General features: G+C 40.8%; 1 protein-coding gene across 6 annotated transcripts in view; it reads right to left on the bottom strand.

Annotated features, from left to right (window-relative positions):
* Positions 1-406: 406 nt before the first annotated feature.
* Positions 407-15,388, bottom strand: part of KCTD1 (potassium channel tetramerization domain containing 1) — a 65,493-nt gene continuing 50,511 nt past the window's right edge. For all 6 annotated transcript variants that reach the window (XM_056484747.1, XM_056484746.1, XM_056484745.1 and 3 more), the window contains exons 3-5: positions 5,402-5,546; positions 2,828-3,133; positions 407-820 (exon numbers count right to left, since the gene is read on the bottom strand). In XM_056484747.1, coding sequence (XP_056340722.1) covers positions 662-820; positions 2,828-3,133; positions 5,402-5,546 — 610 coding nt within the window. In that variant the 3' untranslated portion in view covers positions 407-661. The remainder of the gene's footprint in view (positions 821-2,827; positions 3,134-5,401; positions 5,547-15,388) is intronic.

The following is a 15,388-nucleotide window of genomic DNA, read 5'->3' as shown; positions in this document are numbered from 1 at the left end:
GAGGGCAGACAAAAAGTGTGCGACTTCTGTACAAACTACATTTAAAATTTCAGCTTTCCAATGCAATGGATGGTTGTCTCCTGAACACCTGCCCATCCACCTCTAAAAAAGACAGACATAAACCTCCATATGCAAATAAAGTCGAGTCAAGGTGTGTACACATTAAAAAGTGGATGGCTGTTTGGCAATGAAAATGGGTGAAGAGTAGTCTATGAATCCCCCCCTGGCAATGGCTTGTACACTGTTAAGTGGGCCTGGGAATGGCCTAGGACACTTAATGGCCATCACAGCACCAACCTCATCTACCACATTTTGTCATTGCATTTCCTACCCTTTGACATATACATACATATATATATGTACAGACATACATATACATACATATTTTTTTATGTGTGTGTGTGTGTGTGTGTGTGTGTGTGTGTGTTTTATTTTATACCTTGAGGTTATTATTATTATCACTACTATTCCAAGTGTTCCCATATGAATTCAGGTGTGGTCTCTATATTTGATATAAATGTGTCTTTTATTCAATTTTAGTTCCAGGACTTGTTTGGAGTCCAAACTGCACATGAAATGTCCCCATTTTTTTTTTTTACCTCTTTGTTTTCCTTTTTTTTTTTTTTTTTTTTTTTTTTTTGCATAAAGAAACATGTCCATTTTAGTCCAGAGGCTCTTGCTTTATTCGAATGACAGAGGGTGCACGAGATGTCCTTCTGAGTTCTCGTCTCAGTACGTATTCACTGAATTGGGAAGAGTCCACCCCACCTCCACATGAGCCAACAATCTCAAACCCTCTTTGCTGTAACCTCTCAAGTACCTGCAAAAAAGAGGAAACAAACACCAATGTATTAGTAAATAAACAGACTATTCACCCTCCAATTATAATAACTTCAGTTTCAAATGGATTCAGCTAGAGGAAAAAAGTAGTGGTTATGTAGCTTAACTGTACTGGATTGATTTCTGCTGACTATGGCCACTGAGCAGTGAAAAATTAAAAATGAAGAAAAATTTATTTTATGTTTTTGGTGCTGCCAACAAATCCAGTCTTCTTCTGGCCACAGAAACATGACTAGAAAAACACATTCTCTGCTTCACAGAATTTGCAACACAAAAGGGCAAATACATGATTGCACAGCAGATGCTGAGCAAACACCTCAATGAAATGGTGACAGTGTAGGTAAAACTGCCACAGTTTCAGAAAACCTACCATGATATTTACTAGAGACTTAAAATCCAATTCTTTGTTACTTTTATCATCATCTTTACCTGTTCTGGGCTTCCTTTGCCTCACCTGTGAGACTTCCTGGGATGTACCAGGGTCAGCCTGGCAGCCACCAGGGCCAAGGAAGGGGCTGATGCTCCCAGACCCCACAGGATGTGGGACCCTCTATTCAGCATGACAGTCAAGGCCAGTGAGAGACAACTGCCCAAGCATAACATGGGTTAGATATGTCTAGATAGGTCTATCTAGACCCTTGTGTTAAGTGCTAGCACAAGTGCAGTGCCTAGCCAGCCTTCAGAGTGTGCCCCAGCGCTCAGCTTGCTTCATCTGGAGAAAAAGAGGCTCAGAAGGGGTGACCTCCTACAACTACCTGAAAGGAGGGTGTAGCAAGGCAGTGTCAGGCTCTTCTGCCAGGAAACCAGCAGCAGGTCAAGAGGAAATGGCCTCAGGATGCACCAGGGGACATTCAGGTTGGATTGGACATCAGAAAGAATTTCGTCACTCTGAGGGTGATTAAGCATTGGAATGGACTATCCAGGGCAGTGGTGGAGTCAGCATCCCTGGAAATATTCAAGAATTGACTGGATGTGGCACTTAGTGCTGTGGTTTAGTGGTGGTGTTTGATCAAAGGCTGAACTTGTTGAATTGGAGATCGTTTCCAGCATTAATGACTCTGTGATTCTCCACCTGGACAATGGGACCTGGCAGATGAAAAGGTGCCAAGCTCAGCTTGCAAGCCTGTTCTGTACAAGAATTCACTCATAAGCCTGCAGCACTTAGGAGGTGTGTTTAAACTGAACAGCATTGATTGTGCTATTGATGATTCCACATGGGAAGTGCTGGCTATGAGGTTGGTTACTTTTAACCAACAAAAGATAAAAATATAACACTAACGCTGAAGTTGATTATAATTATTGCAGGAACTACCTGAATTTGTCTCCCAGTTTTTTTTTCTTATCCATTTCATAACATCTACTGATTTAAACATTGCTACATTTCATCATAGAATACTTTGGGTTGAAAGAGACCTTTAAAGATCATCCAGTTCAACCCCTCTGCAATGAGCAGGGACATCTTTAACTAAATCAGGTTGCTCAGAGCCCTGTCCAGCCTGACTCATGAATATTCCCATGGATGGGACATCCAACACCTCTCTGAGCAACCTGTTCCAGTGTTTCATCACCCTCACTGAAAAATTTCCATCCTTTTATCTAGTAAAAATCTACCGTATTTTAGTTTAAATTTAGTTTAAATTTTGTCCTATCAATCCCTTTGTCCTATCAATCGCAACAGGCTTCTACTATGCTATAAAAAGTCAGGAAAAAACACTGAAAGGTTTTCCCTGTGACCACAGAAAATTCTAACTCTACTGTAGTTTGTTTGCAAACATGATACACGTGATACGTGAATTAAATTGATAGATGAATTAAATTGATACATGAATTGATACATTAAATGGAGAAGGACCACTCGACCCACAGAAGTAAATAACTTGCCGAAAGCCTCCAGCTGATTCTGCTCCCCAAAGCGCTCCAGTGACACAGACCAGGGTCAGCCCTTTCCAAGGGCTCCCTTTCAGAGGGTGCAGAGGTGGCCTCCTACCTGAACTGAGTTGAGGTGGCAGTATCCGTTGAGCGGGAAGCGGATGACGTGCGTGGAGTCGTGGTTCCAGCCGGCGTTGACGGAATTGCACATCACGTCCCCGATCTCCGGGAACACCTCCTCTATCAAGGACTTGTCCCCGCTCAGAGTGATCCTCTCGCCGAGGTCTGGGGCCACCCGCACCACCAGGCACTCGCAGGACTTGGAGAAGCGCCCGCTCTCCCGGTCCTGCTTCCACCGCTCCATCTCGCCCAGCATGGGCTGAAGCTGGAAGTACTTGGCTTCTTCATATAGCAAGCTGTAGTCCTGAAAGACACGTACATGGCTGTGCACAGTTAAGGGAGGCATTGCTGATGTGGTGCTCTAGGTCTGGAGCCCTTCAGGCAGCTCCTAATTACTGTGTAGGAAGGTGGAATAAAGTAACAGTGCAAGCAAAAAACAACCATCAGCCACTTGAAACACAAAGAGTGTAGCAGCACTTGTAAGAATAGGGAAAGGCTATGCTTGCTCAACTCCTTTCTGCAATAAAAAAAAAAAAAAAAAAAATCACACTTTTCTCCATATTTCATCCCCACAGTGATGTCATATAATAATGATCTCATTGAACAGATGGAACAGAATTCAATCAGGATTCAGAAAATTCATCACTAGGATCCATTGTGTCTTACAGCAATACTAGCAGGCATTGTAACAGGTATAAGAATGTAAATGAGGGAGCCTGCAATGGTTGTTAGTGTAAAATGATTCAGATATTTGCATAATGTTTTCACATATTAGTGCATTTTAAAAATTAAGTATTTTTTAATACTTCCCTATTTTGCCACTAGTATTGTTTACTACATCATCTCAAATGTCAGAGCAGAGGGAAAGCATTTTTAGGCATAGCCACTGCTGAAGTAATTTAGAACTGATGATGTGGAGTCTGCCTACTGCCATTTTTTAAATTTAAAAAACATTTTTAAAAAAATCTTGTTTTTCTAGGTGTAAGAGCATAAAACCATTTGGAAAATATTTTTACAGAGAAAAAAGATACATGAGAATTAGGGAAGAGAGAGAAACAGAATGACAACCAGAGAAGCCTGCTAACAGTCAATATGGTCCTGAATTTGAACTAGAAACCAAATACTTGATGAGGACACCTAAATCATGGCAAAAATAAAAAATACTTCTTACATTTACTGTGTATCAAAAAAGTAATGCAACCTATGTATTTCTAAGAAGCAAGAAACACTGTTCATTTTAATAACTGTTTTTTGGTACACCTTAAAGCATAACTGGGGAGGACACCCCTTTGAACATCACAGCTGGGTGAACTTGCCAGGAGTTACATTTTTAATTTCAGCACAGCTACAGTATATTTATGTCTTTAAAAGGCTCTACATATGTAATTTCTTAATATTCCATGAAAGGTGACTTTCCCTTCTTCTGTATTTCTGATTACCTGCAGAAGTGCCGAGAGCAGCACAAAGCCATGCTAAGGCTTCAAAAGAAGGAAATGATGCTTATCTATTAGCTCCAAACTCCCACATTATTCAGGGAGATCTACCCTTGTCACCTATGGGAGCAGCAAGGATATGTCTAGACCAGATGATTTAAAAGTTGCTGAAATACAGCTCTTGAACTCAGCCTCACAGCTATTAGCCCCAAACTCCTGAAAAACTGTCTCAGCTATGAGGAGAGAAGGATTGCATACCAGTGTGAGCTGCTCCATCCCTGCCCCATCACCCATCCCCTCTCCTGTTCAGTCCCAGTTGCTGCATTTGCTGCTGTGAACCAGATGCACTGATGTGTGATCATTAAGTAAAGATTAGGGTCTGTTCTATTGAAGACACCACATATACAACCTCATACCTACCAGTAGATCACATGGATCGTCACATGGATTCTGAAGCTCTGCCTCAATAGGCTTTGTCTGACAGTGAACTACCACTGATTTATTACTAAAAACCAAAAAAAAAAACCAAAAAAAACCCCAACAAAACCAACAACTAGGCTCTCTATTAAACAATAAACATAAAACTATTAATTCCCGACTTCTGTAAAACTCCAAAATTAAACTTGCAGTATGCATTCAAGAGTCTGAGGGAGAAAAGATTCTATGAATTAATGCTCAAATATTACCATGTGTGCTGTTTATTTTGTCAATATTGTGATTCACACACCATTTTTTGAATTTCAGTGTGGGAGTGGAAACTGGAGCTACTGCAATCACTGGGGAAGCATGAAAATAGATGAAAGGACAAGTAATCAGCAAAGCTCATGAGCAGTCAGTTGCAGATTGTAACATTGCTTCTGTTTCCATGGGTATGATACAATATTTAATTTCCCTAGGTCAAATATGGCAAGGCTGCTTTATTACCACTATAGCCAGGAGGGGAAAGTTTAATATTAATGCCACTCTAGGAAAGGAAAATACCACTTTAGCAACCCCATTCTTACTTTTGCCATGTACCACAAATCAAACACCACACTCGTTAAGTTGCCCTTCCCTATCCAGGGCTTTGTTTGGACTACAGACCAGATACCTGCTTTACCAAGGTACATGCAAAACACCCAAGTCCCTTGAAATCTCACCTTGAAATCATCAGGAATGAGGAGTTTTGATGTCCTTAAGAAATTCAAGATATATCTGAACATCTGCCCATCTCTGTCGATGAAATAATGCTGCTTGAGACTGTCGAGGACAATGGGCTCCGTGCCATCGAAAAGCCGGCCAATTCTGGAGAGGAAACAAGAGACAAGGAGCACAGTCAGACCAAGCTCAGCTCAAGAGCTGCCCAGATGGCCCAGTGCTACAAAACCCTGCCATGCAAACTTCACTGAAGCAGCTCTGTGGCTTTGTTTCATTAGAAAAGGGATGGTTTCAAACCACTGCGTAAGCCACGTATTTTCCAGCATGGCCTCATTAAGTTCCAAGCAGCACAGCTGGGGAGGTGGAAGGGAAGAAGCCAAGCCAGCAGCCTCTCCCACCCACCTCACTGCCCCAGTCTGTATCTCAGAAGATGACAGCCCTCAATTATTTTGGACACCTCTTTTGAAAGTCCCCTTCAGCAGAGCCCATCCCCTCTGGATGCTCCAATGCCCCAGACTGACCCATTCTAGGGCACTGCACAGGGAACTTGATTTAGTTTGGAAACTGCACCTAGGGAATAGTTTGATTTGGCTTTTTGCTTGGTTTTCATTTGTTTTTTAAACCCAGGTCCTTTTTTGGATACCATTTACTGCAACCAAAACTAAACCAGGCACAGTTGAGGTGAGGTGCAGCACTTTATGGTACTATAAAGATGGGAGTACAAAGTTGATAACATTTCAATGTGAGGTAATGCTTTAATGTAAAAGTTAAATGCTTGTGGCAGGTGTCAGTCAGAACACTGAAATAATACACAAAAATGTCTCAGCTTTTAGACACCATCCACTGACCACCAGAACCATGCAGCCACCTAGAGAGCCTTTGCTTGGCAACATCAACCACTGGGTGCACTCACAGTTCTGGATGTGGGTCTCCCAAACCAGCTTAAGTTAGGGCAATAAGAAGGGCTGAAAATGCATAACAAAACCCTCAGAGTAACACCAAATAAATGTTTTCTTTCTGCACTGGGGCATTTGCAAAACACTCCTGAGTCACTGGTGGTTTCCCAATGAAACGAGCAGGAGTGACTGGCAGGTCTGATTTTGTGTGCCTGTTCCTATGTCTGTACGTGCAATATGGAAGCACTTTTTGACAACAAACAGTCAACATAGCACACTATTTTTGTTTTGTTTTAAAAGCAGTGAAAAAGCAATGAACCCCCAGCAGCAGCAATAAAAAACAAGCCACCAAATACTCAGAGATGATCAGCCCTCCAGGCTGCATGAAGCACCCCAGGCTGAGAGATGCCCCATCCACTGGCCAGCAGAAGGGGAGGCAGCAGGGCTTGCAGCTGGGTCCCAGGTAACTGCAGAGGGGCAAGGCTTCAGGTGACCATACACTGTGTTGCATCAACAGCCAAATATCCTCTCTTTGAAAATGGCACAGGCAACCCAAATTGAGTTTGGAATGATGTCTGTGCCTGGAGCAGGTGTATATATATAGGTTGTGAACAGAATACAAATCTCATCTATAGTTTCCCACCAGCTGGGAGGAGACCAGGAAAGAAATAAAACTCCATTAACCCCAGCTGGCCATTTACAATTCTGTAATAAATGCCTGAATCAATTCAAGTTGCATGAAATCTGTAACATATAAGGAATTAAATATATTTTGCATCATGAGCAGGTAGAGAACACTTTTTTTTTCAAAGCTATCCCTTGAACTATTCAAGCTTTCTTCCTCAAAGACTTGTTACTGCCTGCCCTGCTGCTCAAAATTTAAGCTGTGACAGCCCATATAACAGAGGCTCCTGTTCACTTGGTGTATGAGCCACATTTTATGTCTAATATGGAAGTACTCAGCATTTAGAATTAATTTTCCCTTATACTCAAGCATGTCATCTTCAAATTTATCACGGAATTCACACACAAAACATGTATTTGGCCAAGTCAGTCATTACTGAAATGTATAATTGTAATTGGTTTCTGCAGCATTTTCCTAGTTCTAAATTACTTATATAATTACATATTTTAAACCTCTAGGCTTTTTGTCTCCATTTTATTAATTGTTTAGAGAAGAGCAAGATAGTATCAGAGGATGGAGCCTTCTAACAAAACCATAATGCTGAGGAGAGTGCTCAGCCACTGGGAGTTCTACCTGGGACCTGAATAGCTTTGGGAATGGGCTGGAAGCATTAACAGAAAGCACTGCCTTAGTGCTCTGCTGCTCTGCAGCAGCAGCAAAATCCCAGGAACTGCAAAGTCCATATTCCCTCCCAACTCCCCTCCCAGGACCATTCTGCAATACACAACTGCACTTTCAAATATTAATACAGCATTGGAAGGAAAGATCCCCAGCAAAGAGACTTCTGTAAAGAAAATTAAAACATTTTTCCTTTTAAGATAGAAAAATGTAGATTCCAGCTTCCTTCATATGTCCTTCAGGGATAATATTGGGATACTGTGGGATCCAAATCTGGTGGCATGGTCCTGTTCCTTATTATTGCATTTGCAACACACATCAGGAGAGGAGACTGGGCTGGGGAACAGCCAGCATCCTCACCTTCCAGCCTCACCAGGAGCTCTTGGGCTCCTGGGGGCACAGTGGGAAGCACTCTGTCATGCCTCACTTGTCACCTCCTCTGTACAATACTATTTGATAACCATCCTGCCTGCCACCCACAGCTCTGCTGGCACTCCTGCTTGGTCTCACACTGGGAATATGCATGCTTAAGTGACACCAGTCTGCTGGCACAAGAAGGGTCTTTAATAAGGTAAGTCATTACAATACTTTACTTACAATAAAGTAAGTCATAATTTCACTTCCCAAGAAAACCTGAAAGATGTTTTTCCCCATCTCCTTGACAATGTTGGCTGATGATTGGCAAAGACAGCTTTCTTTTTTAAGTGAGAAATACATAACAGCTGAATGGAGTTTCGAGACAGGAAAGTGCTTTGAAGGAGGCTTGCAAAATAAGATGATAATTATATGTAGAATTAGCCAAATATCAAGGGTAAAGGATAAGAAACTGTAGTCCATTTACAAGAAAATGTGCTTCTGAAATATTTAATTAAAACTAACAGGCTGGAATTTTCCATATATCAGGAAAATTAATGTCCCATGGGTTGAAAGTGCGACCTCCAATGGGTAATAATTAATGTCTGTGGCTTTAAGTATCATATTCCACTGTCAGAAATCAAATGCTTCAAGGGTTGAAAATACAACCAGTGGAAACCACTGGTTCCATCAGAGAATTTGGTTTTACTTAAAGGACACAAACTAGGTATAGATGAGCCCTTGTTTACTGGGGAAAAAACAACAGGGAATGGAAAATATCATTGTTTTAATTCCATTAAATAGTACAGGGATGGATTTTTCTTCCCACAGATCAGCACTCCTGCAACAGCATTTCTATACCAAAAAGCTAGCACAGGAAAATGGTATTACTTGCAGGATTTCTCAAATTCTTCAGAAAAAAGTCCTGCTTGTCAAGTATAAAAATATACTGTCTGCAGCAAAACGGTGTACATAGTGTGTTTATAGCCTTGCTCTCTTATTGCATAAATATTTAAATATATTATTATTATAAACACAAAGAGAAAAGACTTCACTTTAGCATATTCTGCCTCAGCTGGAAATGTGGGAAAGCAGCAATAATTAGGAACAAGATGGCCAGTACTAATTAAACAAGTCAACTATTGCAAAACTCTCTTAATGCCAGGAAAAATGACAGTGTTCTGCAGATTGTTTTAATGGCTTCGCTGGACAGAGCTAAAATTCTTCCTTTCTGTAATCACAAGGATACAGGGAACAGGGAAAAGCTGCAAGCCTTGATGTTTGCAAACATGCAGAATATTACATCACTTTCAAATTAAGGTAGAAATAAACTTTTTTTTTCTCTGAGAAAATACAGGTTTCTTATAATTCTTATATATTCAGTATATAATTTCTCATATTATCTTTATCAGAGGACACTACAAACTCCAAACTAATGGAAAATCTTTTTCAATAAACTACTTTTAATAGTTCTGAGCTGTCAGAGTTCCCTGCTCCCCATGTCTTTCACAGAACAACAAAAAGGGAGGAAAACTGGTGAGAAGTCCTTTTCTTAACCCATCAGAGGGGGCTGTGCAGCAGGAGGAGCATCAGTGATGCCCTGGAATCTGCAATCCCACACCAATGGCAGGATTTCTGCCTGGATTTCACCAGGGTGGATATTCAGCAACTAGCAAAGAGCAAAATGATCGAGAAAACACATCTCTCTCCCTCCAATAGCGAATCACATGACAAAGTAAATGTATTTTATTTGAAATCTTAGTCATCTGGTTGGAGCCACTGCAGCAAAGGGATTAGGAGTTTGGTCCTTAAAAGTTAAGTGCAAGTTTTATTATCACATCATTATATTTATGTGGCTAATGGGAATGCTTATTTAACACTCTGGAGTGTGTGGAGAGTGAGCTGGAACAGGCTTTCACTTTTTTTTTTTTTCTCTGCAACTTTTTAGTCCGAGCTGTCCTTATTAATATCTTTTCATTTTCTTTTACTGAGTGCTCAAAGGCAATTTGCATAAGAGTCCATTATAAATTAGATCTGTTTAATGGCATGCTCATCTCATGGCTATTTAATTTTAGTTCCTCGTATGTCTAAATTATATAATTTTGCACTGTCCCCTAGCAGCTAGTACAGTTGAAGAGGTGTCCATGCCAGTGAGAAATGTTATCCTACCCAAGTGGAGAATGATGAGGTTGCTATTATTTTTTTTTCAGAGAACCACTTTGACAGTATCAACCTCCTTTTCTTTTTTGAATAACTCACATCATTTGGATCCATAGAGACTGAATACAGAGCAAGCTTTATAACTCTGCATAACAAAAGTTGGCTTATAAACATAACAGAATACATTTGCAATTTTCAGGAACATATATTAAAAAAACCGCATTTTAACCAAATACACTGCTGTAATCTCTTGCTCTCACTGCTATTATAATTTGTTCTTATCTTTTTCTTCTTACATTTAAAGTTTCGTGTCCATGAGTCTCAGGAATTCCTTGGCTCATACAGTTCCTACATTATGAGAAGATGCATGAATACATATAATTATAAAGCAAAGGTAACAGGGGAAACATGTATTAAAACCTAAAAGCTCATTAAACCTTCTATAGAAAAAGTACTTATATAGAAGCCAAAATGACAGAGAAGAAGAATGTACAGGAAGAGGTATTAAAACACCAGTTCTTACGAGATTTAAAAAAAAAAAAAAAAGTTACATGGCATTTTAAAGAAAAGATAAATGCCAAATACTGAGTAAAAGGATGTCAAACCTTTGTGAAAATATTTGCTAAAGATTAAGGAGCTGAATCATTTACATGGAGAAGATTTCAAACATCTTAAGATTGTTACTTCAGCATGACAATAAAATAAAAGGTAGGGGAAAGCTCAGAGGGCTCATCATGCATTTAGAAGGAAGTGAGATAGACAAAAAATGGTGAATAATCTTAAAGGCAGAGCAAAGCATGTGAGGAGCAGATGGGAAGGATCTGAAATGATGAGTGACATGGTATCATGAGGGAACACACCAGAGACATAAAAAAAAACCCAAGAAAAAAGAGAGAAACATGGGATTTGCTCCAACCTGCCTGATCAGAGGCAGCATCAGAAGCAGAGATGAAAGCAAATCAGACATATTACAAAATGAACTAATAGTGGTTGGATGCAATCCAGATGGACAAACTGACACATTAACTGGAAAAGTATAAATTGCTCAACATGGTGTAGTCATGTTGCAGGAATGCTGCTGACACGAGAGCAAACTACGTCTTTCCACGCCACAGATGAGCGTGGAGAACGGGAGATGTGTCCAAATGACAGCAGAACAAACGTGGAGACACGGGTCACAGGGAACACAGAAACACAGAACACACAGAGAACACAGTAAGCACAGAAAAATGGACAGCCAAGGAAGGCTCCACAAGTCAGTAGAAGCACCCTAGCTTGTGCTTGCCCAAAAAGGAAATTTTTCCAAAATAAAATAAAAAACCTGTATTTCCCCTGCTAAAGAGGTGACCTAGCTACCTAGGAGTTTCACACCAGAACTAATGATTACACCATGAAATAGAGCTAATTCAGCAACTCCCTGGGTGTACAGAACACACTGGTTGACAGTCAGTCACCCTGGTGGGTGTGGGGTGCCCAAATGTTCAACAGAAGCCAGTCCAAACGTAGTCTCTGTCACAGCCTTCTCTTGGGATCTTCAAACCCTCATTCCCAAACTCAGGACTATCTACCCAGACACAACTGGCACTTGTAGAAATGCTGACACTTTAGAATAGAAAGGAATAAGTAGTTGGGATGGGATGTTGAGGGCTGTTGAGTCATGACCAGAGAACAGTTTGTGCAGGTGGATGGAAACCATCTCCCACACTGCAAGATGGCAACAAGGGTGAGGCCAGCAGAGCACTACCCCACACCGTGCATGGGCCAGGCAGTTTCTGTTTACCATATTCCTTCTCTCTCTGCTTTGGTGCACCAGGGAGATGCAGACTGATAAGAGGAACAGGCTGAAACCTTAATCTGCATTTTTTCACACAAGGCTGGGCAGGTAAGTGTTTTAAAAGCAATTTCAATACCGTGTCAGCCAAACCTGCTGAATCTTCAGGCTGAATTGCAGGCTTCAGATGTGGCTGAGAGGGGTCTATCCTCTGCTCACCAGCTGTTCTCCCACCCCAAACCAGGATCTTTACCCCACAAACCCCATCACTTTTCATCATCTGACAGACACTGAAGTCACTGACACTTCCCAAGACGTGTATGGGCCATTCATTTACAAACTGGACTCAATGATCCTTGCAGATCCCTTCCAACTCAGAATATTCTAAAAATATCCCTGATCCTCACAGTTTTTTTGTCTTCAGATACACCTTCAAGCCCTTTGCTACCATACAGATATGTCTCCAGAAAACCTCAGCCTTGCAATCCCCAAATAGGTGTTTCTTCAGCCAAACCATTGTCTACAGACCTGTGCCACAGCCCCTCTCTTCCTCTGGGACTTTGAGACACCTCTGGGACCAGCCAGCACCCTGAGTGACCCACCTGCCAGATCATGGAGTTCAGAGCAGGCAGGAGGCTGCAGATCCCTGCATTCATCCCTTTCATCACAGGGGGAATTCACTCCAGGTATTAGTGAGGACACCAGGCAAGAAGGAACTGTACACATGGCCTTCCCTGCACACCCACGGGTCCATAGCCACAGCTTGAGCACCAGGATTTCATCTTTTAAAATGCCATCTCTACTCTTTGTTTTCAGGCTTGTGCATGCACTGGATATACTGAAGAACTGTCTACAAGCCTTTAAGCCCCACATCTCCTACAGTGTTTGGTATCTTGCAATTAAGTCCTTAAAAACTTTCTAGTTTTCCAGAGCATATCAAAACCACTTTTCCTAAAATCACTTAAACCAATGAAATGTTAAATCAATTATTCATGCAAATACTTTTGCCATCTCTGTTTTTTGTAACCAAGTTTTTCTTGGCAATGATAACATTTCACAGAAAAATTAACAAATACTCTCTTTGCTTGCCAAGATGATTTTACTAAGCTTGAATCCGATTTCATTGAGGTATGTTATTTGTTTTATCTTGAGGGAAGCTGCCTATTAAGTTAGTAGCAACCGTGTCCTTTTGCTTGTGATATGGTTATTACTGAGCTATCAGGAGTACCTCTAAGTTATTAGGGTGCAATGGCAAATTAAGTACTTTGCGTCATAATTAGCTAATAACTTTTGAATTATATTTTAATCATGTTTAAGATGGTCAGGTTGGCTGTGAGTACAGATAATGGAGGATAGGAGCAGAACAGGAGTGTTTATCATTCAATACCAAAAGCCAGAAAGTAGGTAAACAGGTGGATGCATAACATCCCAAAGGGATATATAATCTATATATTCAGAACACTGAACTCCTTCACAGGCAGCAATGTAAAAAGCTGCAACTTGTGTTTAGGATCACATTTAAGTAAAAAGGAAAAATATATCAGTTTCAACTCAGCCTATTTTGAGCTTGTCAACGTTTTTTTGGTTTTTTTTTAATAAAAAGATTGTCAACAATACCCATCTTCAAATCCCTGTTGATAAACCTGTTCATGAGGATTCCACAAAGAGAGGACACTGTTAAAGCAGCTTGGAAAAAAACTACCAGAGACATTTCCCTTTCAAAACTCATGATATTCAAGAAAAACCAACCAACCAACAAAAAAAAAACCTTCTCAGAATAGGGGAAATCCTTTGATGTATTCCTTTGTACATCAAGCTTGCCCCTCAGCTTTCATGAATTTCATTCAAACCACTATTAGCTCTCAGTATTTCCTCCATATCCTTGAGAAGACTCAGCATCAAAATTCCACATACGAATCACTGGAAATCAGGAAACACTCTGAGATTCTCCATGAAAATTCTGCTTTAGAAAAGTAGCAGCAAAACAAGTTCTACACCCAAACCAATAGATCCCACTAGAGCACATGTATGCTTTGTAGAAGCTCTAAGGTGTTGCTAATTCTGCCCCTTTCCAGGATGTTACTTTGAGAACCTGGCATCCCACTTCACTTGCCTGGGACCTCTTTCCCTATAAATGACAACCATGGCAATGAAACCATAATGAATTAAGCTTTCCAAGATCTCCACAATTTTGACCACTCAGCCAGAAATCACATCTATGTTGTTTTGTTAACTGCTGCCTTCTCTAAGAGAAAGGACAACACGTTTCCATAGACAGGACAAGAACACACTTGCCTTTCCCTCTGCAAGAGTTGCACAAGTTCCTCCTGCATTGCAGCCCATAAAGACAGGAGAATGCACAATTAACCTCTGTGTGCTCTGTGGGGCATTCTACAGGAACTGCTTCCTGAGAGAGAGAAAGAGGCTACTACTGCATTAAAGCCTAAGTAAAAGCTTCCTATTAATAAATAAAAGTGAATTAATAAAAATGAATAAAATCCAGAGAGACAAAGGCTTCTATAACTTTTAGATATTAACTATGTCTGTGCCCGTGTCCCAAAAACACCATCCTCCAGAGCCCAGAATGAAGTATTCCCAAACACCATCAATCTTCTGCTTTCAATAAATACCCATGGAAGTCACATACAGAGGACACCAATTTGCTGCTGTTAGCTTGTGCAGCAGAAGCCTGTAAAACACATTACCAGGTCTCAGCTGAGCTGCTGAACTTGGGCTTGGACTGTCAGAAGACAAATTTGCCAGGGAAGGTGGAAAAGATATTCAGTCTGCTTTTTAAAACCCCTACACAAATAGACAAAGGAGAAAAAAATACACATACAAAGAACACTATTAAGGCAGTCAAAACAAGCTTCACAAGTTAAGATATGTCAGATATTAGAGACGCTCCTGCAAGTCATGTTTGCAAACCTCCCTCTGTATGAAAGATTTTAGACTGTCTTTAATCATCCAGTCTTTTCTCACAGCATCCTGAACTTGGCACCTAAGCCAGGGATAAACCAGGCTGCTGCCCAGCTCAATCCACTGGAGCTCTAATGGATGAGGAAGGGACTGCAGGAAGGGAAAATGGGTAAGGTAGATGGGGGCTGACCTTGAAAAATGAGCTCTGTCCGAGAGTGTGCCAGATTTCCTCTGTGATGCCACCACTAAGCACACTTTGCCTTAATTTTTTTAGCTCCTTTGAGTGAAGCAAGAAGGCATCAGACTAAGGAATGTTGTAAAGAAAACATGCAAGAATGACTCTTCAGAACAGGACTCAAATAATATGCAGAAAATACAGCCCAAGGGACACATGCTGAACTGAGGAGGAACAGGAGATGCTGATGACATGTCTAGTAAATAAGCAACACATCTCTCTGCACTGAGGCAGGCAAATGTATTTGAGATAGTATTATTACATATATACTATGAAAACCACAAAGGTCACCCTGACTGCCCAAATAATGCTCTTTTCCTATAAAGCTTACTTTAATTGCAAATGAGGGAA

The sequence above is a fragment of the Oenanthe melanoleuca genome, chromosome 2 (genome assembly GCF_029582105.1).
Source record: "Oenanthe melanoleuca isolate GR-GAL-2019-014 chromosome 2, OMel1.0, whole genome shotgun sequence".
In the NCBI taxonomy this organism is placed as follows: Eukaryota; Metazoa; Chordata; class Aves; order Passeriformes; family Muscicapidae; genus Oenanthe; species Oenanthe melanoleuca.
This window is presented reverse-complemented; position numbering and strand designations above follow the sequence as displayed.